The 24,129-nt window shown below is 39.6% G+C and overlaps 1 protein-coding gene across 20 annotated transcripts in view; it reads left to right on the top strand.

Annotated features, from left to right (window-relative positions):
• Positions 1–24,129, top strand: part of LOC138762132 (kalirin-like) — an 873,682-nt gene that overhangs the window by 422,946 nt on the left and 426,607 nt on the right. For 17 of the 20 annotated variants that reach the window (XR_011356765.1, XM_069935559.1, XM_069935558.1 and 14 more), the window contains 5 exons: positions 2,439–2,513; positions 8,040–8,154; positions 13,707–13,814; positions 15,854–16,046; positions 20,330–20,842. Coding sequence is in view for 19 of the 20 variants with exons in the window: in XM_069935559.1 (XP_069791660.1) it covers positions 2,439–2,513; positions 8,040–8,154; positions 13,707–13,814; positions 15,854–16,046; positions 20,330–20,842 (1,004 nt within the window). In the remaining variant the exon portion in view is untranslated. The remainder of the gene's footprint in view (positions 1–2,438; positions 2,514–8,039; positions 8,155–13,706; positions 13,815–15,853; positions 16,047–20,329; positions 20,843–24,129) is intronic. The other 3 variants (XM_069935554.1, XM_069935557.1, XM_069935576.1) reach the window with 1 other exon arrangement.

Consider the following 24,129-nt stretch of genomic DNA (forward strand, 5'->3'; position numbering starts at 1 on the left):
TGTCCTCAATAGTTCCAGATAATGTGGAGAATTGTTACTGAATGAATGAATGCTGCCGTGATAGGACAGGGTTAGAAGGTAGAGATACCTGGAAAAGGCAAATTCTTTATGTTTCAGGATTGGAGATATCTTCCTTTCAATGTTACATCAAAGCAGCACTCCAAGCAAAGGATTTCAGGGAGGTTTCTGCAAAGGCACTGTGCTGTTTTTCAATTCCTGAATTCTGAGGACACCTGTAGTGCAGGACGAGAGTCTATCATCAACGTGGGCTAAAGGAAAAATAGATCAAGTCTTCTCCCTTGAAAATGGACTTCGGGTGACTTCTCTAAGTTTGAATTTGACCATAACCTTGACCTCAAGAGCCAATCCAACATAGATTGTAAAGTTGTTAATTTAGGTTGCAATGGGTAACAAACCTTTGTTAATTTAGGTTGCAATGGGTAACAAACCTTTGATAAATTAGACTTTCTTAACTGAACCTTTTGTCTGAAATACTATGCTCTGCACTTTTGTCTCCCATTGTTATATTGAAGGATAGGTTGACTTGCCTGGATAGTACATAAAACAAAGTTTTTACTGTATCTGGGTAACCATAAATAACTCAATTCAGTTTGACATTTAAGAAGTATTTAGATGAGCACTTGAAATGCCATGGCATAGGAAGTTATGGCCTGTGTGGTTGGAAATAAGCTTAGTGTAAGTAGGGAACATTATAGCTGGTACAGGCATGATGCCCAAAGGGAACATTTCCATGTCACATGAATCCATGGATATAAATATACTCTTAGGGTCATACAGCATGGAACAAAACTTCTGCCCAATTTGTTTATTGTAACCAAGATGGCATTCAGTGCAAATCCCACTTGATTGAATTTGGTCCATATCCTTCTTAACCTTTAGTATTTGTTGCAGTTCAAGTCTTGAAGCAAGCCGTTTGACCCAACTTGCCCACATTGACAAAACTGTCCCACCCACACTAGTCCCTCTTGCCTCTCTTTGACTCATGTCCTTCCTACCCAGTGGTTCTCAACCTTTTTCTTTCCACTCACATACAACTAAGTATTCCCTATGCCTAGGTGCTCTGTGATTGCTTAAGGTGATACGTGGGTGGAAAGAAAAAGGTTGAAAATCACTGTTTTAATTGTACCTAATTGACTCGTTATGTGCACGGTTTCATAAATCCAAGGAAATGGGCCAATGACAATTTTTATCAAGATGTAAGTGAATCTGGAACACCAACCTATCTGTCCTGGGCAGATAGACCTAAAGACCTAGTTGCTTCCTCTCTTCAGTTCTGTCATGGAACACCAACCTATCAGTGATTCTCAACCTTCCTTTCCCACTCACATACCACCTTAATCACAGAGCATTACTTAAAGTGGTATGTGAATGGAAAGAAAAAGACTGAGAGCCACTGAGCCTAACCCCATCCTATCCACGTATCAATCCAAATGTTTCTTAAACATTGCAATAGTACCTTCCCCAACCACCTCCTATTGCAGTTTGTTCAATACATCCACCACTTTCTGTGCAAAAAAAAGTTATCCCTCAAATTCAAATTAAATCTCTCTCCCCTCACCTTAAACCTAGGTCTTCTGGTTACCGATTCCCTACCATGTGCCAGATACATGATTTTTTTCTTCATTTTAGGTATCTGTTTAAATGTGTTAGTTTCTGAGATAGAAATGGTATAACTTTTTCAAGTGTCATAGACAATATTCCAACCTCATCATATACTCATCAAACATGTAAAACATTCATTGGTCTCATCGTGGGATCATGCTCTATGCAGAATGGTGTTTCATGATATAATGTGTGCATTCGAGGTTATTAATTATTCATAAAATATTTGGAGACTTTTATGGGGACATATTGGAGAAATTATATGTCCTTAATTTTAAGTTTATGTTTGAATTTTATTTTTGTCTTGTCTTATTTCAAAGGAAGAAAGGATCTCCTGTTGCTATGGCACCCCAGTGAAATACATTTTTGCTCACATAAAACATTCCTTAGCTTCTCTGCAAAGCCCAGGAGACCTTCATGTCATCCATCTGGAATGACATTCTGCTGAAGGAGATGCTTGTGAAGTGTTCACAAGTTACTTCAGATTTTTTTTAAATTCAAATTCCTTTTGGATATAAGCTAAAAATGGGCTCTGATTAATTCTAGAAAAGTATATGCTGCAGTCATTAGTGTTTGTCAATTTTCAAGATCAGCTGCCTAATATTATTGTGGGTTCAGACCTGGTTGGATAAATTATCAATCTCCTAGTCCCTGAGGAAAACAATTCAATTAGGTAGTCTATTAAATAGCAAGTCAGTAGAATACAGAGAATACTTAGTTATTTCAATCAATAGGATTCACTTATGGTGATAATTGTGTTCAATGAAAGCTATGAAGATTAACAAAATGGTTAATTGTAAATGTTTGTTTTACAGGACCTTTTAGAAATGATGGATTAAAATTATCTGATGTGATGTCAATAATGAAGGAAAAAGTTGCCTTTGTATCAGGTGCGTATAGTCATATTAATTAATAGCATCTCTTATTATGGATGATTTAGTTATTTTTCACATTGTCTAGCTAAGTCATAATGTCTTGGAAGAGTCTCGTTTAATTTACATCCTTGATATCCTTTCTATTTGAAGGTCATAAACAATTTTCGGCAGTTAATGTATTTCTGTCTACAATTTTGCAAAAGAGGTTCTAGATTGAAGGAATTAGTATTAATATGTTTCATCTTTAACAAATCTCCTGGTGGCGACTCAGTGCTGTAAGTTCACTAACATCTCCTGAGGAGACTTATTAACAGAGGAAACTAGTCTAACCACAATAACATCAAACCATACTCAATCTCACATTTGCAAGAGCATTTGAAATCATTTGTATTCTATCTGCTGGTGAAGTGCTGGCAGAATATAGTTAGAATCTTGCTTTCACTTATGGAATCAAACTACAATAACTCATTTCACCCAAGTGTCACATGCAAAATAATAATCACCAATGTTAGAACTTTCTTATATCAAAAGCGAGGATTTAAAATACGCCAAGGCAACATGCAGGATCATGGTACTCATATCAAAAAGGTGGTCATTTCAGAATCAGATTCAGGATTTATTGTCACGAACAAGTCATAAAATTCGGTGTTTGTAACATCATCACAGTGCAAACATACATATTGAAACTATTGTGGCGGCATGCCATTAGGCAGGCGAACTGGCCCCGCATGTCACGCACGTGGCGGGGCAGTCACCCAAAATTGCGCCATCGGGGGTTTCTTCCCAACCTCGGCACCAGGCTTAGAAACCCACACTCTGCTGCCCATGTGACGCCCTGACGGCATCCGGGCCCACGGTGCGGTTCTCAGCCAGGTCCGCTATGGGAATATAAGAATAGCCAGGCAGATCTCAATAAATCAGTTTTGCTCACTGAACTCAACCCATTTGGTTATGTAGTTATCCAGTAAGCAGAGTAGCCGCCGCTACATTGGTGACCCGACTGGTTCAAACGCCTTTGAACCCGATATGAATGACTCTTCGATCAATGCTATAGCCATCAAGCTTCCTGACTTCTGGGTTCAGGAGCCTGAGATCTGGTTCAGCCTCGCAGAGGCTCAGTTTCACTTCCACCAGATTTCATCAGATATGACCAAGTTTTATCATGTGGTCACCGCCCTGGACCAGGCCACCGCCAAATAAGTGCTGCACCTCGTTCAGCAACCCACCGCGGAAGATAAGTACGGGACCATCAAGCAGGTACTCACCAGCTCCCTTCGCCTCTCCAGGCGCCAGTGTGCCGCTCAGATGGTTCACCTCGGCGCCTTAGGAGACAGAACTCCAATCGCGTTAATGGATGAGATGCTTGCGCTCATGGGTGATCACACCGACTGCCCACTCTTTGAGCACATCTTCCTCGAACCATATGCCCAAAGTCATCCGGCCGTTACTGTCCCAGGAGAGCTTCAATGATCCCAGGAAGGTCACTCAAAAAGCTCAGAAGCTTTGGCTTGAACAATTCCCGGAGGGCTCAGCAGTCCAACTGATTACAAGCCCCGGGCATGACCTCGCCAAACCTTCTTCTAGCGCTGTGGAGGAACACTCGGTCCCTGCAGGGGCCTCAAAGAGCATAGCCAGAAACAAGCCATCCACTTCAGGCCTCTGCTTCTTCCACCAGTGCTGGGGATCCAAGGCTCGGAAGTGCCGTCAGCCCTGCTTGTTCCAGGGAAACGAGCAGGCCGACCGCTGTTAATGGATGCGGCAGCTGGCCAAGAACACAGCCTTCTCTACCTGTGAGATGCAATCAGCGGCCAATGCTTCCTCGTCGACACTGGAGCCCAGATCAGCATCATCCAGGCCACAGCCATCAAGCCCCGGATCCGGCCTCGAAGACCTCCACTCCATACAGCCAACTCGAAGGAGATCCAAACGTATGGTAACAAGACCGTCCATTTACAGATCGGCCAGCGGAAGTTCTCATGGAGGTTCGCCATTTTGTCCCTCCGAACCTCCATCCTGGGTGTTGAGTTCCTCCTTGCCCATGGGCTCCTGGTTGACCCCTGAGGTAGGCGCCTGTCAATGCCCGTACCTTCCAATCCATTCGCTTCAACACCTCCTGCACAGAGCAGCTGCAGATGGCCACAGTCAGCACACCCAAGGACAAGTTCCAGTGCATCTTGGATGAGTTCCCGTCCCTTCTCAAGCCGCAGTTCTCTGCTGCCTCACCACACCACGGGGTGTTTCATCATATTCCCACCCAAGGCATGCCTGTCCATGCCAAGGCATGCTGGCTCCTGCTGGATAAGCTCCAGATAGCGAAAAAGGAGTTCTCGCATCTGCAGGAGCTAGGGATCATTCGACACTCTGACAGTCCTTGGGCCTTGCCACTCCACCTGGTCCTGAAAGCTTCCAGTGGCTGGCACCCCTGCAGAGATTATCGATAGCTTAACGACGCAACTGTACCTGACCGTTACCCAATCCCTCACATTCAGGACTTTATGACCAACCTGCATGGTGCAAGGGGGTTCTCCAAGATTGACCTGGTGTGCGGATATCATCAAATCATGGTGCACCCCGAGGACATCCCCAAAACAGCCATCATCACCCCCTTCAGCTTATTTGAATTTCTACGAATGCCTTTTGGGCTCAAGAACGCAGCCCAGATCTTCCAGCACCTCATGGATATGGTGAGCAGGGATTTGAACTTTGTGTTCATTTATCTGGACGATATTCTTGTCACCAGCATAGACTGAGCACAACACAAGTCTCACCTGCGCACCCTCTTCACCCGACTGGTCAACTCGGCCTAACGATCAACCCGGCCAAATGCCAGTTCGAGAAAGAGTTCATGCAGTTCCTAGGCCATACCATCAAGGCCGAAAGAGCTACACCAGTTGCTATGAAGGTCATCACAATCAGGGAGTTCCCGCACCTGGACAACCTCAAAGGGCTACAAGAGTTCGCGGGTATGGTCAACTTCTACAACCGATTTATTCCAGGCGCTGCACACATCAGGCAGCCGCTCTTCATCCTCATTGCGGCCAAGGACAATACACTCGCCTGGACTCCAGAGACCAACAGGGCAATCAAAGCCATGAAGGGTGCCCTAGCGAAGGCTACCCTGCTCATCCACCCACGCACTGACCTTCATATGGCGCTCTCCGTTAACGCCTCCACCACCGCCGTTGGTGCTGTCCTGGAGCAGCAGATTAACGGACAGTGGAAACCACTGGCATTCTTCAGCCGACTTCTTCGTCCATCAGAGCTCAAGTATAGTGCTTTCGACCGTGAGTTGCTGGGCATGTACCTCGCTGTGTGTCATTTTCACTATTTCCTGGAGGGGAGGCCTTTCACCATTTTACCAACCACAAACCCCTCACTCAGGCGCTTGTTATGGCTAGAGATCCCTGGTTGGCACGCCAACAGCGTCACCTGTCATTTTTGTCGGAGTTCACCACCGACATTCAGCACAAGGCGGGGAAAGACAACGCCGACACGCTCTCCTGACCAGCCATTTGCTCACTGACACCCGGGTTAGATTATGACTAGCTTTCCTGGGACCAGAAGTCTGACGAAGAGACGCAGACCTTCAGGACTGCCATCATGGGCCTGCAGTTCTAGGACCTCCAGACTCCTCCCGGTGATGATACCGTCCTGTGCAATGTCTCCATGGGCACCCCGCGACCAGTGGTTCCCTAGCAGTGGTGCAGGCAAGTCTTCCACCATATCCACGACCTTTCCCACCCTTCCATCAGGTCCACAGTTCATATGGTGGCAGAACACTTCATCTGGCATGGGCTTCGAAAGCAGATTGCAGACTGGGCTAGCTTTCCAAGGTACACAAGCACACCAGAGCACCCATGCAGAATTTCAAACACGTCCGAGAATGGTTCAGCCACATACATGTGGACATTTTCGGCCCCTTACCCGTTTCCCAAGGTAACCATTACCTTTTCACGGTGGTAGACCGCTCCACTCGCTGGCCTGAGGTGATTCCGATGCCAAATGCCTCCACGGACTCCTGGTCCCAAGCACTTTTGACCAGTTGGGTTGCCCGGTTCGGCATTCCGACCTACCTCACCAGCGATTGAGGCACGCAGTTCACCTCCGCTCTCTGGGCACAGCTCGCCAACAGGCTAGGAATCAAGCTGCATCACACAATAGCCTATCACCCATAGGTCAATGGACAAGTTGAGTGATTGCACCACCACCTTAAGTCGGCATTTATGGCCCACCTCACCGGTCCCGACTGGGTGGATGAGCTGCCTTGGGTACTCCTGGGTATCTGCTCAACACCCAAAGAAGACCTGCGGGCGTCATTGGCCGAGCTGGTCTACGGTGCACCACTAGCCCTGCCCAGTGAGTTTATCAATGCACCTCACAGCCCTCAACAGTCACCACACAGTTTACTTATCTGCCTCTGGGCCCAGTTGGACTCTTTCACACCCCCTCCACCACCCAGACATGGCACACGGGCCTCCTACATCCTCAGCGAGCTCTATTCCGCAGAATATGTTTTTATCAGGTGAGGCCCATCCACAGCACCCCTTCAAAAACCGTACAAAGGGCCATACAGAGTCATCCAGCGTTCAGGATCCACCTTCACACTGGATATCGGTGGTAAGAGGGAACCGTTTACTGTGGACAGATTAAAGCCAACAGGCCTCGACCCCAATGAGCCAATAGTTGCGGCCCAGCCCAAGAAGCGAGGCCGTCCGGCAAAGAAGGACATTGGTGCTGGTTCTGGGGGGTGCTGTGTGGCGGCACGCCATTAGGCAGGCGAACCGACCCCGCATGTGGCGGGGCAGCCAGCCAAAATGCCGCTGTCGGGGGTTTATTCTCGACCTCGGCACCAGGCTTAGAAACCCGCGCTCTGTGGCCCATGTGACGCCCTGCCGTGTCCGGGCCCACGGCACGGTTCTCAGCCACGTCCGGTCTGGGAGTATAAGAACAGCCAGGCAGATCTCAATAAATCAGTTTTGCTCACTGAACTCAACCCGTTTGGTTGTGCAGTTATTCAGTAAGCAGAGTAGCCATCGCTACACCATCTTATTTTGATTGTCATTATTTTGTCAGTGCTGTGTCAGCTGTCAGTCAAGATGATTGAACACCTTTGTCCAAAAGAGGAAAGTTTTGCACTTGTAGAAGAGAGAAAACACAAGTAGCAAATTAAGTTGATGTTGTCTAAGAGGAACGAAGCTAGCAGAATTCATTTGCATTGAACTTGGAGTTTGGTTGGATGACAGTCTTCTTTACAAACTGTACCTACAATGGTGTGGCAATTGATGCTCTACAGAGTGCCTAAGGACGTGGGGTAAGATAATCTCTATATGGCATCTGCAGGTCTGACTTGCTCATCTGCCAACTGGGAGCAGCTAGAAAAGACACAAATATTTGTTTATCCTGGCATCAGTAGTCTTTGGGAGAATGCATTGTTTCTGGCTCAATCCACAAAATTAAACTTAAAACAAAATGACTGTCTTTAACTGAAAGCTTGCACTGTTTCTTAGTGCTTACATGTTGAATCATATTGTTTTATTGCAGGTGGGCGTGATAAAAGAGGTGGTCCAATCCTAACTTTTCCTGCACGCAGTAATCATGATAGAATAAAACAAGATGACCTCCGGCAACTTGTCACTTATTTAGCAAGTGTGCCAAGGTAAAATACAAATATTATATGTAACATATTTTGGAAAGAATATGATTAGAAAATATGTTCTTGAAATACAGTATATATGTTAATATTCTGTTTTATATGAAAATCATTATTCCAACTATTTTGGAATCCAGATCCTTATTGGTTTGAATGGACATTGTCATAACTTGTATATTTTAGGCAACTTAGTTCATTTGCAAAGGTTTGTTTTTGAACCAATTATTTGTGTAAATTATTCAATAGAAGCATGGTTACCTGTTCTGTGTACTGTTGTTATGAATAATATACAAGGTGGTGATGTATCCTAGGTATTCACATTTTAATCAGCTTGTTGAAATGATCCCATTTCACATGTCAACGGGTAGCCTGCATGGATGTTCAGGAGAAAATAGGCAGCCAGATCCCTCTTCTGAAGAAAGATCTTCAACCTGATATGTTAGCTTGTGTTTTTCTATCTGCACATGTTGCATTTTCTGCTGAGTTCTTGTTTTTTTTTTGTTTCTCGGGGTCCCTGTGAAATTGTTTTCAACACAATATGTTTAGAGCATTTATAATTCCTACGATGTTGCAGGAGATATTCACAGCACAGTTTAGTATAAGAAATGGGTGATCAGCTCATTTGTAATCTTCTGCTGTGAGTACTAAACTATCCTCATTTATGCCTTTTGCAAAAATGAAGATTGCTTCTCCTCTTGCCCAAAAGGTATAGAATGTACCGAGAGTTTTGTGATAAATATATTTTTGGCCTTAACCATTTTATGACCTAATTATTCTTGAGACATCTCTGGTCATTTTCATTTCCTCATCAATGATGAGGTGGATTCATATAAACTGTGCTGTAGGTGATAGAAATCTGCAGATCAGGTAGCAGCTGTGGGGCATTGAACAGAATTCACATTTCTGTGCTCATGGGTTCAATCATAATCTCTTCTCTGGACTACCCATGGGTTAGGGTAGCATCTTTTTCTCATTATGCACCAACATTATCTTTGTCCACATCTTCAGTCAATTACCTATTCCCAAAGTGTTTAACTTACAGGTTTATTCAAATTAATTCTAAAGTGGAATTAGAAACCTTAAAATCATAAAAGATGTGAATGGTGTTTGTTGATAGAAGAGGGGTGGATCATAATTCTTTTAATGATTGTATCAAAGCTAAAGGAAGAGCAATGTAATGAATTGCATTTATTTCTCTATTCATAGTGGCCACTAAGCTTGTCAGCATTTTCATATCACCTTTATAAAAGTAAGTCCCCAGGTGGTTAAATTATTGCTCATTGATTGGTGGGACCGTTTGTCTGTAATTTTAGCCCCAATAATTGATTTGAATCTGGGCAAATAAATCTTTTGGCACCCGGGAGACTATAAATGCTAGAATCTAAAGCTGAACACAATCAGATCAAGCAACATTTGTTGGGGGAAAAAAATATTATTGATGTTTTGAGTCAAAAGCTGGGTACAAATAGTGCACAAATTTAAATGTAGCTCAGGATAAACATTTTGTCTGATAACTGACACCAACCCAAGCAAGCTGTGAAATTCTCCCAAATGCCGTGAATATCTATAACAACTATGTTTGGTTTCTAAAATAACTCAAATGCAACATATTCACACTTGATTGTTATTTTCTGATTTTATTAAGATGCTAAGCTGAAATCCTGTCCATCTTATTTGTGGGTGTTAAATTTTAATCATTTTGTTTGATTGAATGGAATTGGTCTGCGTGAACAACATTATTTCCTCTGACTGCACCATCAGAAATTTTAAAAATTGAGTCAGTTACTATCATACTATATTTATGGATTAATCATTGTAACTAATGACAGCTGTGCTCAAATACTCAGACTCGCTGTGTATGGAACATGTGCATAATTAATGTTTAACTGTTGTAAATCATTTTCTTTTCAGATGGTTTCTATTTAATCTTTAAAATATTTAGATGAAACTTCATTTCTTCAGAACAGATGTTTATAAACAATGATTATTTAGCAATAAGGAATTTTGTTTTGAAAATCAGAATAACTGGAACAAATATAACTAATGCACTGACAACTTTCGTCCATTGATAGAAAGTGGACATGGAGTTTCAAAGTCTGTCATTGAATAAGAATGCTTATTCTCAGTGCTATACATTTATGCATGTTTGAACCATGAACTAATTTCTGGACTTAGCTACGGGCCATGTATTTGAGAAGATAAATCATTTTCAAAGATGGAATGAAAATGAATCAACTATTCTACTCTTCTTTTAAGCTTAGGTTTATTGTCATATACATAAGTGCAGCATACAGCATAGAGGCAATTAAAGTCTTACTTTCCCAGCTTCCCAGATACATAAAATACAAAACCCAGAAGAAGAGAAAATAAGATAATATAAAAGGAAGAGAAAAATATATAATGATAAAAAATAAATTTTCATAGTTGGTAGTAGTGCAAAATAAATGTCAGAGACCAAATTTCTAACAGCTTTAATTTTGAATTTTAATTCTAAAAATATGTTCAAAGAGAATTTATTTTAATTTTGTTTTGTAATCTCCATTGAAAGTCATAAAATCTAATGTAAAGAGTTACAGTACTTACCAATGTACTCTGGTATTTTGTCCAGTGCCTGTTCTTCAGACATGAATCTATTCTGTTGAAGTCAATCAGACAATAAATCCAAGTGAAAATCAAAAATTGTCTGAAACAAAATCAAAAAATGGAGCAAAATCTCAACAGGTAAAGTGGCACCTGTAGAAAGAGAAGAAGTTAACAGTTCAGGTTTGAGACCCATTGTTAATAATGGTCGAACCTAAACATGACCACAAAGTCAAGGCTGAAGTAATTGCAACAACCTTAAGTCAGAAACAGAATAATTGATTCATTTCAGATCTCTGCTGAGATCCCCACCACCAAAGAAAGCAGTTTTACACCAATTTAATTCACTGCAGATGATGAAGGGCATCACTGACAGTGCAATCAAGAGCATTTACTCGACAATAACTTGGACTACAAATTTGGATTGGTGCAGACAATCAGGCGAACAGATCAAAGCTCTGCAGGCATGAATGGTGTTACTGAGTTTGTGTTCTGCTGGACCACGCATCTTTACAGCTTGGTCCAAACAAAAAAAAACATTCCAGAGATGATGTGAAAGTGACTGAAGCATTTGACCAAGAATTGATTCAGGAGATTGATTCAGGGCTGGAATCATAGCAAGACTAAAGGAAAGTGGCTGTGGTTGTTGGAGACATTCATCTAATGTCAAGACCACCACTGGAATTCTTCAAGGCAATGCCCAAGGCCCAGCAGTATCTAGCTGGTTCACCAATAGTCTTCCCTCCATGATGCCAAAAGGGCACATTTGTTGATAGAACAATGAATCTATTCCATTGACTTCCCAGAGAGAGTACTTGCAGTAGAATAAATGATAAATAACATTCATACAATACATGCCAGGCATCAATCATGTATAATAAGAGAAAATCTAACTTAACTACTCACACCCTTGATATTCTATGGCATTGTTAATGTGGAATCCCTACCATCAACATCGCTCTGTGGGGATCATTGTCACATTTTCCATTTTAAACACTCACTCCCTCTGCCATTAATGCTCTTCAGAAGCTATGTAGAAATATGCACAAATGCATTTAGCTGTTTGATAAAGGCAGAGCACCTTCTAAGCCCATGTCTTCTACCAGTAGGAAAAAGGCAGCAGATGCTTGGAATGACCTGAAACTTCTCTAAACATGTATTAATCTGACTGAGAAGTATATTGCCAAACCTTTATCATCAAAATCCTAGACTAGCATTGTGGTGCTAATTTGAAGACATGCTACAATTAATCAAGATGGGAACTCACCAGCACATTCGCAAGAACAATTGGAGTTGCGTCTGTAGTGAGACTGATATCCTACAAAAAAAAGACTAGTTCATGTCAATGGATGAAGAGGCAATTTAATTAAAAAAAACAAAATTATGTATTATGCATCTAAGTAGTGATTATACAGTACGTTGTGCTTCAAGGTAGTAAAACAAAATTTCTCACTGCACCATGGTACATGTGACAATAAAATTGAACTTGATTCACAGTGAAATAATTCAGTAGTGTGGTCAAGGAGAATATAATTGATCAAAGATGATAGGTAATTAATCATCTTATCAGAAGTAACTTGATTCTTACTGAACCATCAATAGCTATTTAGTTAAACCCAATCTGCTAGAGAAACTCAACGTGAAAAGCAGCGTTACTATAAGAAAAATAATGTTTTATGGACTAGGGAAGGACAAACAGAGGCAATAGTTTGGCAGATGCCAGACAAAGGGAGAGAGAGGTAAGAAAATCAAAAGGCTCAGCTGGAAGAAGTCCGACAGGGTGGGGTGGGTAATTAAAAGTCAAAGGCTACCGGTGCTGGGATCTGACAGGTAGAGAGGTGATGATGGTGGTATAAAGAAAGAATATATGGAACCAAAAGGGGAGGATGAAGAAGAGAATAGAATCCAGTGGGAAATGGAGGTGGAAAGGGATGGAACCAAAGAGGCATGCTGAGAAATGGTGGTGGTGGGGGGGGGGGGGGGGTGGGATGGATAGAAGGACAGTAAGCCAGGGTGATGGCAGAGAGAATAGGCAAAGGGGACATAAAAAAAGGCGAGAAAGGGAAAACAGTGGAAGGGGTATGGAGGAAGAGAAAAGGTACATTATCTAAACAGAAAAATCTACGTTCTTACATTTGGACTGTAGACTGCCAAGGTGAGGTGTTGTTCTTCTAGTTTATGTGAGGCCTTACTCTAGCAGCAGAGAAGGCCCAGGACAGATAGGTTGGTGTGGCAATGTGAAGGGCAGTTGAAATGGCATGCAATGAGGAGCCCAGGATGGCCATTTTAGACAGGACATAGATGGTCTGTGAAACGAATGCAAAGTTAGTGTATCGTCTCATGGAAGCTACATCGAGATTTGAGTGCAGTGAGGGAGGTGGCTCGAGGAGGTGCATGTGAATCTTGGAAGGGCTGTTTAGGTCCCTGCATGGTGGTTAGAGAGGAGATCTAAGAACAAGTGTTGCATTTCCTGTATTTGCAGGATAAAGTACCAGAAGTCCCAAGGAGCTAGGTGGGAAGAGATGAGCAGATGAAGGATCATGGAAGGAGTGATCCCTGTGAAAGGTGGAAAGGGTGAAGAGTAGATGTGTCGAGTGGTGGGTGTTGTGTGTGAGGAAGCAGGTTTGGTAGGTCTCAAAGGCAAGAACTCTGAACAGTTTTGATGGGTGTATTTTATTTACAGAAGGCAAGTGTGGGAAATGGTAACTGCTGCAAAACACACACACAGTTTACAGCAACCGTGGGAAAGAAATAGCAGACAATTAATAATATGTGTGGGGAAAATAGCATAGGAACAAAATACATACAATGAACTGATACATACAATGATCAAGGAAATATCACTATGATGCCCCACCACCCTTTGACTTAGTGCAGACACAGCTCTATGCTACAAGGGACACTAATTAAATGCTCCCAACTCTTTTAACACTGTACATCTTACCAACAGTTTCTCCAGCACCTTTCCACTTTTCTAGGCCTGATTATTTAAAGAGAACCAATGGCTTGGTGCCAGGAAGGTTAATCCAATTACAACAGCCAATGGCAAAAGGTCAAGTACAGGCAGGCTGGAGAGTGCAATCCAGGTAATTTACATTGGACTAATGGGTGGGGCAGAACCAAACCTTGATTGGCAGCTGGTGTGTCCTCCGACTAGGTAGGGGAGCAGTGCTGTCATATGACAGCCACAACTCTTCCCAATACAGAGGGGTCTAGTTGCCATTGACGAAAATGATAGAGGATGATATGTCGAGGGTGGTGTAGTGTAGGATGAGGACCAGAGGAATTCATCTCTCTCTGTTTAGAGAGAGTGGAGTTAAGTGCTGAACTCCAGAAAATGGTGAAAATGTGGGAGATGACTCTGTTGACCAAAGTAATATGAAAGCTGCATTGCTTTGAAAAGTGAGGACATTTCAGATCAAAGGCCTCATCTTGACAGCAGATAGAGAAGAGATGGGGAAACTGGGAGAAATAAATGGCATCTTATAGGAGATAGGGTGGGAGGTGTAGTTAAAGAATCTTTGAATATCAGTATCAGTATATTAGCTTGTCTTTTTAAATGGAGACAGATCTAAAAAAAGGGGAGAGAAAGTGTAAAAAATGGACCTATGAATTTCAGAGCATGATGGGGATTAAAGTTGATAAAATCGGCAGATTTTGCACAGGAGTAGGAAGTCATCAGTATTACAGAGGAATATTTGTGGGCTGCTACTGAAGTAAGTTCGGTTATAAATAATCTTCTTCAACCTTATTTGGTTACAGTAAAATTCTGATAATCTGTATCTAACTATTCTGAAATCCCAATTATTTGCGTCTGTCTTTATCATGTAAGGTTTACCACACTCCCTTCCCACTTGCCAGAAGCCTGCTTCCCATACTCCATTTACACTTGTAGGGCATAGGAACCCTTGCTATCTTCCATTTCATTGCAGCTCTAGTTCTTGCATCCCTTCCCACTCAGCATCCTCAATTTGTACTGTATGAGAGATGGTAGTTCAGAGATTATTACCTTTGTATTTCATCCGTCTAGTTTGGGTTAACCACTCTTACCCCTTCTAAACAATCTTCTTCTTAATCCTGGACCAAAACAACAAGCTACTGGAAGAACTCAGTGGGTCGTGCAGTATCCAGGGAGAGAAATGGACAGTCGATATTTTAACTGACTCTGTCAATAGAAGAACCTGAAATCAGACAGATCGCTACTTCTCCTATAAGGAGAAGTAAAATAGCTAGCGACTGGAAGTGGTTGCCTAGTCTACACTAGGCTCAGCAATGCAGAGGAGCCACGCAGAGAGTGCTGAATGCAGTAGACAATGCTGAAAGAGGTGTGTGTGAAGCTCTGCTTCACTTGGATAGGTTGCTTAGGTAACTGAATGGAGGTGAGTTGGGAGGTGTAGGGACAGGGACACCTCCTACAGTTGCAGCAGAATGTGGCGAGGATGTGGAGGGATAGTCCTCCTATGGCCTACTGATCCCGCACTTTTTCCACTTTAATACTGCATCTGAAGCAGGGTTTCAATTTGAATCATCCACTGTCCATTTCCCTCTGTGGATGCTGCCTGACATGCTGAGTTTTGCAAGTAGTTGTTAGCATTTCACTCTTGATTCCAGCATCTGCAGTCTTTTGTGTCGCCTTGAACCTCTCCACATGGGCCACCACAAATGAACCACAACATTTACACTCACATTCCAAATTGCAGTACAGATCTGAGGAAAAGAGGAGATGTCCTTAACTCTGGAAATGTATCCTCATGAATTTATTTTTGTGGATTCATGCTTATGGTTTGTGGAATCATCCACAATATTACCCCATGTTATCATTAAATTCCTTATCACTCCATAAAGATGAAAGGCTTCCTTTCTGATAATCATTTCCAGTTTACAAATTGTAGAGGTCCACTCCATCCTATTCCCTCTGCCATCACCCTCCACTCTATTATTTAACAGCAGAAAGTTTGGTGATGCAGCCTTTAGATGTGCACAGTACTGCTTATATTTTGATAATGTTGTTAATATGCATGTTATTTGAAATTGGAAGTTTAGGATGGAATAATTTATATTTTGATGTCAGGTGAAGACTTAAAGATGTCTTCATTTCAGTAATGGGTTTTTTATATTCCAACAGTGAAGATGTGAGTAAGAGAGGATTCACTGTTATCATCGATATGCGGGGTTCCAAGTGGGATTTGATCAAACCTTTACTTAAAACTCTGCAGGAGTCTTTCCCTGCTGATATCCATGTTGCACTGATTATCAAGCCAGATAACTTTTGGCAGAAGCAAAAGACCAACTTTGGAAGCTCAAAATTTATATTTGAGGTAAGCATCACGTTCAAAATTAAACCATTTAGTAATTGTATCACAAAGCTTTTCACTGTGTAACAATTTGTATTTGCAGCAAGCATAATATAGTTAAAAAGAGTGATATAAAAACAAGGGGGGAAACACCACTGAAGCAGGACAGGGGCCAATAAAGGCTTCAAACTAGAATCTGAAGATTATTTGGAAATAGTAGCAATGGGAGTTCTTACAACATTTAAACAATCTACAGAATAAAGGGAAACAGAAAGACTAAATACAATACAGTGCTAGAAGCAGATACTTACCTATATATGTCTATATATGTATATAAATATTAGCAACTCCATGGTTACAGTCTAAGTAACATCAGAATCTATCTATTCTGGAAAAGGAAATTTTAGACAGAAAGAATCAGATCTACTTTAAGAGATACTATCAAATATACATAATTTCATGTACTATACCATAAATACTCTAGAATAAATTATTTTTTAATTGATATTCGACCAGTACCTTTGATAAGGAAATGTCAATAAAATACATTCACTCTTTCTGATCATGTGTCTTTAAAGCTTTCTGTTGAAATCTCCAGTGTCACTTCTGGAGTTCAACAATGACAGTTCAATTCCACTCAGCTTCAGGATGAGAAATTCATTGTCTTTATTAAAGATCAGAACTCTTTCTTTTTTTCAGACAAACTCTACTGAAGGAATGCCCAATCTGGTCATTTTTAGAAGAGAAAATAATTTCTTATTCTGTTAGACTTGGTAAACATACTAAAAGTGAACTGACAGCACTCACTAATAGAATTAAAGAAATTGACAAATTATATTCTATGTTGCCTAATATAGACCTTTTTAAGGAAAGAGTAGAACTTCAAACTCAGGATGATTTAAAATGAACTTACCCTATCGAGAATCATCTACTTAAACTTAAATCTGAATGTTATGTCCATGGAGATAAATCAGGTAAGCTGTTAGCTAGTCAACTGAAGGCAGCGGCATCTATCAGATAAATTACAAGGTTATGTAAGAAGGATGGAATCTTTATTTTTGATCATGCTGAAATTAATAGTGTTTCAGGAATTCTATTCAGATCTATACAAATCTGAATTTCATGATAATTCTATTTCAATAGAGAAATGCTTACAAGTGTTGAATATTCTTAAAATATCACCAGAAGATCAAAACTTGTTCGAAGCTCCTATTTCAGAGTTGGAAGTTTCCCAATCCTCAGGTCTGGATGGCTTTACAGTGGATTTTTAAAAATCATTTGCTAATTTACTTGTCCTTCAACTATGTAAATTATTTGAAAATTCCATTTTTTCTAGGACCTTACCAGAAACATTTTTATGAAGCGTCAATTTAATTGATACCTAAAAAATGATAAAGATCAGACTGAATATACTTCCTACAGGCCAATTTCTTTACTGAATGTAGATCTTAAGGTTCTTTCTAAGATTTTGACTGGAAGGTTGGAAAATATCCTTCACTCCATTATATCTAAAGATCAGACTGGATTTATTGAAGGTCATTATTCACATTTTAATATCTGTAGATTATTGAACATTATTTATTCCCCTTCAGACATAATTCCAGTATGTGTAGTTTCTCTAGAAGCTGAAAAGGCTTTTGACAGAATGAAGTGGAACTATTTATTTGAAACAATAAGGAGATCTAATTTTTGTATGGGCTTTATATCATGGATTAAATTGATTTAAAGTACCCCTACTATAATAATAATTGTGATTACTAATAATAACAAATCCTCCTTATTTAGGCTATTTAGGGGAACTAGACAGGGATGTCCCCTTAGCCTCTTGCTATTTGATCTAGATTTAGAATCTCTGGCAATAACCCTTAGAGACACTCATGAGGTTCAAGAGATTGTCTGAAATTGAGTAACTCATAAGGTTTCTTTGTATGTAGATAACCTATTAGTTTATATTTCAGATCCCGAAAGATCTATCCCAGCTATGTTATCTGTGTTTTCTCAACTCAGCTCTTTCTCTGAATATAAATTAAACCTTAATAAAAGTGAACTTTTTTCCATTAATATGCAGGTCCCTATCTACACTTAAGTTCCATTAAAGATTGTCAGAGATAATTTCACATACTTAGTGGTTAAAATTACTAAACAATTTTAACTCAATTTTTCTCTTCTATTCAAATATGTGAGATTGTCTTTTTTTAGAGTTTCCTTTATCATTATCTTTAAAGGTTGTATTAATGCAGTTAAAATGATAATATTACCTAAGTTTTTATATCTATTTCAAGTGATTCCGTTTTCATCCCCAAGTCTTTATTTTTATAATATTGACTCCAAAGTTTCTTCCTTTATTTGGAAGAACAAAAATTCTAGAATTAGTAAATTTCATTTACAAAAATCGGAAAAAGATGGGTAGGGCCCTACCTAATTTTAGATTTTATTACTGAGCTGTTAATATTTGATTTTTTTTAAATTCTGATAAATTGGATCGTCCATTATGGACAGATTTAGAATTGAAATCTATACAGCAGTATCAATGGCCTCTTTATCAAGTATGTCTCTTACATTAGTTTTTCCAAGATCAATTAGGATATAGCTAATCCAATACTCAAACATATATTGTGAATCTGGTTCCAATTTAGGAAATTTTCAGTTTAAAATAACTTTGTTTTATCTAGTGTTAACTTTCATAATTATTTTTTCGACCATCAATATTTGATCAATGCTTCTCAATATGGAAAATCAAAGGCATTATTTCTTTTGCATTTTTTTTAAAGAAGATTGTTTAATGTCTTTTGAACAGCTGGCAAGTAAATATGGCTGACCAAATATTAATGTTTTTAGATATTTACAGATTAGAAATTTCTTAAATACCATATTACCAGACTTTCTATTTGTATATCCACCATATCTAGTTGATAATATTTTTCAATTGAATCCTTCACAGAAAGGATTAATTAGAATTATATATGATAGATTATTGAAATTATGTCCAGTAGTTCATAATCAGATTAAAAAGGCTTAGGAGTTGGAACTTGCAAGATCTATGGGACAAGATTCTTAAACTGGTGAATACTCTTCATTATGTGCCTGACATTAATTAATCCAATTCAAAGTGGTACATCATGTTCTCATGTCCAAAGATAAGATGGCTTGTATCTTTTCTAATATTAATGCTAATTGTGTCAGATACAAATCTGATATTGCTACATTGGCATATATGTTTTGGTCTTGTCCATCCTTAGAAATGTATTGGAAAGACATTTTTAATATCTTTTCAACTGTATTTCAGGGGGACCCAATCCAATAATTACACTTTTTGGGGTTATGCGCAATGGGTTGTGGCCTTCTCTATGTTGTTGATTAGAAAAGCCATCTTATTCAAATGGAATGACTCTAGTCCTCCAACAGTGTTTCAATGGTTTTCTCATATTATGTCCTGTTTAAATTTAGAAAAATGTAGATATCATGTATTTGATTGATTGATGAAATCTGAAGATACATGGTAACCTTTTATGTCTTATTTTCATTTGCTGTAAATGTTTTTAATGTGATTAGATGTACTCACTCTTGTAGTCTTACCTTTGTTTTTTGATTCACAGTATGAATCAAAAACTGTAAAATCTATGTAACCCTCAGGATAAGCTGCTCAGATGGCCTTTTGTTGGTTAGTTTTTTTTTAAATAGAATAGATTAGGTGTTTTTATATATATTTAATATTTTCGATGTATTTTCTGTCTTCATCCAGTGTTGTGGAAGGAGGACTGGGTTTATACTGTTTGAAGTTTTACCTTGGTATATATACATGTGATATTGTATATTCAGTTTTGTTCCTTTTTCTTCATTGTACTATTCATTATAAAAACCAATAAAAAAGATTGAATAAGAAATATACATAATTTATATGAAATATACATTTTTGGTCCCAATATCAATTTTATTAAGATTATCTTAATTAGAATCTTACTCCCATTTGTTTCTAAAAGAAACAAATTTAGTGGGATTAAAAGGAAGCCCAGAAATTGTTAAAATGCAAGCCATATTTCTAAAGCATTCTATTAAAATACTTACCTGGGAGTTCACTGGATTTCACCCAGAGTCACCAGCCTTGGAAGAAGGGCTAAGGCCCAAAATGCTGGTAATATATCTTTACCTCTAATGGATGCAGTGAGACTGGCTGAGTTCCTCCAGGATTTCTTTGTGCCTTTACTCTTTTTACTACATTCCTGACAAATTAGTGGAAGTGTGTAGTTTTCAATTCTTGATGTTAATTCTTGATGTTTCTCATGTTGCAGTGTAATGTTTTTTTTCAGACAAGTATGGTATCCGTGGAAGGTCTTTCTAAGTTGGTGGATCCTTCCCAACTGACTGAAGAGTTTGATGGCACACTGGAGTATAATCATGATGAATGGATCGAACTGCGACTGGCCCTGGAGGAGTTCATTAGCAGTGCAGTGCACCTGTTGTCCAGACTAGAAGACCTTCAGGAGATGTTGGCTCGAAAGGAGTTTCCCCTGGATGTTGAAGGTTCACGGAAGTTAATTGATGAGCATACACAACTGAAGAAGAAAGTAATCAAAGCCCCTGTAGAGGAACTGGACCATGAAGGGCAAAGGTTGCTGCAATGTATAAGGTGCGGTGATGGTTTTTCTGGAAAGAATTGCATATCTGGCAGTGCAGATTTTCAAAGTGTTGTGCCAAAGATCACCAGTCTGTTGGATAAGCTACACTCAACTAGACAACACTTACATCAGATGTGGCACGTCAGGAAACTGAAGTTAGATCAATGCTTCCAACTTCGGCTCTTTGAACAAGATGCAGAAAAGGTAAAGTTTCATCCATTTAGTCTTTAACTTGTATCTCTGTAGGTTTAGCCTTCCTTGCCTTTTCTTTGTCAGATAACCTCTTTTATATTCAAGTATAGTAATCACGTGTTTGATTTTCTATCCTGAACAAGCAATAAATTACACTTTGGATTGGTTTTTATCATCTTGAAATTATTCAAGACTTCTTGCCCCTCAGATTTTTATTTTTGTCTTCATCATTGACTTTAATTTCAGCAATCTATGAATCCACTTGGCAATTGTAGGGAGTTCCTGTGAATGTTGCCTTTAAAAATAAAATTCAGAGAAAACAGGTTTGCTTTGAAAACTGCATCATTGCCATACAGTGTAGCATATCAGAATTCATTTAATTTCAAAAGTTACACTATTTTGTTATATTTACACCTGCAAGAACAAAGTTCAATTTTATTGTCAGAGTACATGCATGACATAACATGCAACACTGGGATTCTATTTTCTGCAGGCAAGGGAGAATTTCTAATTACCAGTGACTGTAAACTGTGCTCAAAAATAAAGAAATGTAAATAAAAGAAAGAAATGTGAACAAACTGGCTGTGCAAATATAGAAATAAATATTCAGTAACAAATATGTGGAAAGTAAGAGTCCTTAAATGAGCTTCTGAGTCTGTAGTTCAGAAGTCTGATGGTTGAGGAGTAGCAGCTATTCCCAAACTTGCTGTACACATTTTGTGGCATCTATACAATTTTCCAGCAGTAAAAACTAGCAAGTCCTGGGAGGTGTGGATCCTTGATGGTGAATGCTGCCATTGTCTGACAGCAGTATTCCATTCAGATGTTCATAATGGTTGGAAAAATTTTGCCTGTGATGAAATAGGTGGCATCTACTACTTTTTGCATGGCTATCCACTCAGAGATAATGATGCCCACATAGCAGGGATTGATGCAGCCAGTTGGCACACTTTCCATTACACATCTGTAGAAATTTGCCAAAGTTTCTGATAACATACTGAACCTCCTAAAGATTACTCTAATGTTGTAGCGGCCCATGAAACGAGCTGCGACTGGCTAACAAAATAGCTGGCGAGCATGGCAATTGTGAGGGTCCCGCAGGGACCAATGCCTGTCGTCCTGCATGACCTCCCACATAGCGGGAAGCAGCAAGCAACAGTGGGAATGCCAGCCTCCGATGAAGACACCCCTGTTGTCAGAGGCAGAGAGTGAATATAAACAAAGCTGGCAGATCAATAAACCAGTCTTCGACTTCTACTACTTTAACTGCCTGATTCTATGCACCATGTTCTTTTCACCCGTAGTTACAGTTACATTTTATTTTTACTATTCATAAAGAATGATAGTGAATTTATTACATTTATATCATATAATGTACATAAACACCTACATTTTTACTTGTTGCAGCTGAGCAAGTACCTTGTAATACAAAAACAACTAAAATAAAACAACTACAATAGTATGCTGAATTGAATTAAAAAGAAACAATAAATACACATATTGATGGATAATAAATATCACAGTTATCCTAATCCAAAAAAAGGTGACAGTAACCATGAAGATAGCCCCTTTGTGTTGTGTGAGCAGTTCCTGATCAATCTAACAAGGGAAGGTTCAAGAGCTTAATAGCTGTTGGGAAAAAAAATGTTCTTGAACCTAAAGGTGCTGGTTTTCAGGCTTCTATATACTTTCTACCCAAAATTAGCAGTGAGAAAAGGTTGTGACCAGGGTGATGGAGATCCTTCATGATGTTGGCTGGCTTCTTGAGGCAACGCCTCACATAGATGCATTGAATGGATGGAAGGTCCGAGCCTGTGATGGACCTGGATGTGCTTATTACCTTCTGGAGCCTTCTGCATTCCTGGGCAGTCAAATTCCCAAACCAGGCAGTGATGCAAACTGTCAGTGTACAGTACTTTCCACTCTGCACCTGTAGAAGTTTGTTGGCAACCCAAATCTCGTCAGACTCATTGATGTCCCTTCTTCACAGTTGCTTCAATGTGATTGCTCAAGGACAGATATTCTGATACGTGGACTCCCAGGAATTTGTAGGCTCTAACTCTCTCCACCACAGTCCCATCAATACAATAAAAACAAAAAGTCAACAACTTACTGATAATTGAGGATCAAATGGCAATCCACAGACACCTCTGGAAGAGACTTTTAAAAAGAAAGTGTTAATTATTGAGGCTTCTGATCCAAAGTCCAAAGTCAAATAAAACAACCATTAAACCGTTTGCAATGTATCTTGACAAAGATTCTAAAGAATTGATTTGGTGGGCCAGTTGAATTTCTGTTGGATTTCTCCCAGTCAGTGCCTAAAGTCTACCTGGTCATGGAAACACAACAATAAATGGTATTTAGTTATTGTTCTGACAAATGAATGGGAGAGACCCATAGGAAATTCACCCAGTTTGTACATGTAAATAAATAAAATAATTAGATTTTCTATTTTTTCCAGGTAGGCAGAGTGAAAAAGTAGTTAATCTAACGTGTACTTGGTTCTTTTTTTTTGTAATATTTTAGTTATGATTTTCATAGACTCAAAACTCAACAAACCATTCAATCTTTCCAACATTGTTGAGATCCACTGGTCTAAACAGTATATCTCCAATATGCCCCAGAAGGTACAACTCTGGATCCTGTGGAAAATCCACTTTTGTAATTTTTTTTCAGAATGTCTCCCAGGTCTTCCAGAAGAGTCTCATAGCCACCTCCACACCACACCTAAAGAACATCTCTGATATTTCCTGCTTTGATTTGTGTAATTTTTGTTGTGGGAGGTACAGCTGATGCAAGAAATTGTATTGCACCAACCTGTGTCTGGCTTTGATGACTCCGGTCATGCTGTCCAGACACAGGTCTTGCCACCACTCTTCTTTGATTGTTGTGCCCAAGTTAGACTCCCATCTCATCTGCACTTGATTCCTATATTCAATACTGTAATTCACAACAATTGTACCTTATAGCCATAAATGGGCATATCCTTAGTCTTCAGTGGATTACATCTCTGTGCATTACATGGTAACATACTGGTAACATTCATGTTATTATAAAGCAACACATCTTCAAAATTAACACAAGAAATTCCACAAAAATATATCCTTCAAAACTATTAAAACACTACATTTTGTCAATTATTTTCATTGCATTTTCACATAGTGTTTTGGTGTCATCTTTCTGCTTATCACTTCTTAAGTTGGTTAAATATCATGAACTGAACATAACCACAAATTAGTTGTTTTACTTTGAATAGAGAGAGGAAGTGATACATGAGGTAAAGCAGAAAATGAACAATC

This window comes from Narcine bancroftii, chromosome 4 (genome assembly GCF_036971445.1).
Source record: "Narcine bancroftii isolate sNarBan1 chromosome 4, sNarBan1.hap1, whole genome shotgun sequence".
NCBI lineage: Eukaryota > Metazoa > Chordata > Chondrichthyes > Torpediniformes > Narcinidae > Narcine > Narcine bancroftii.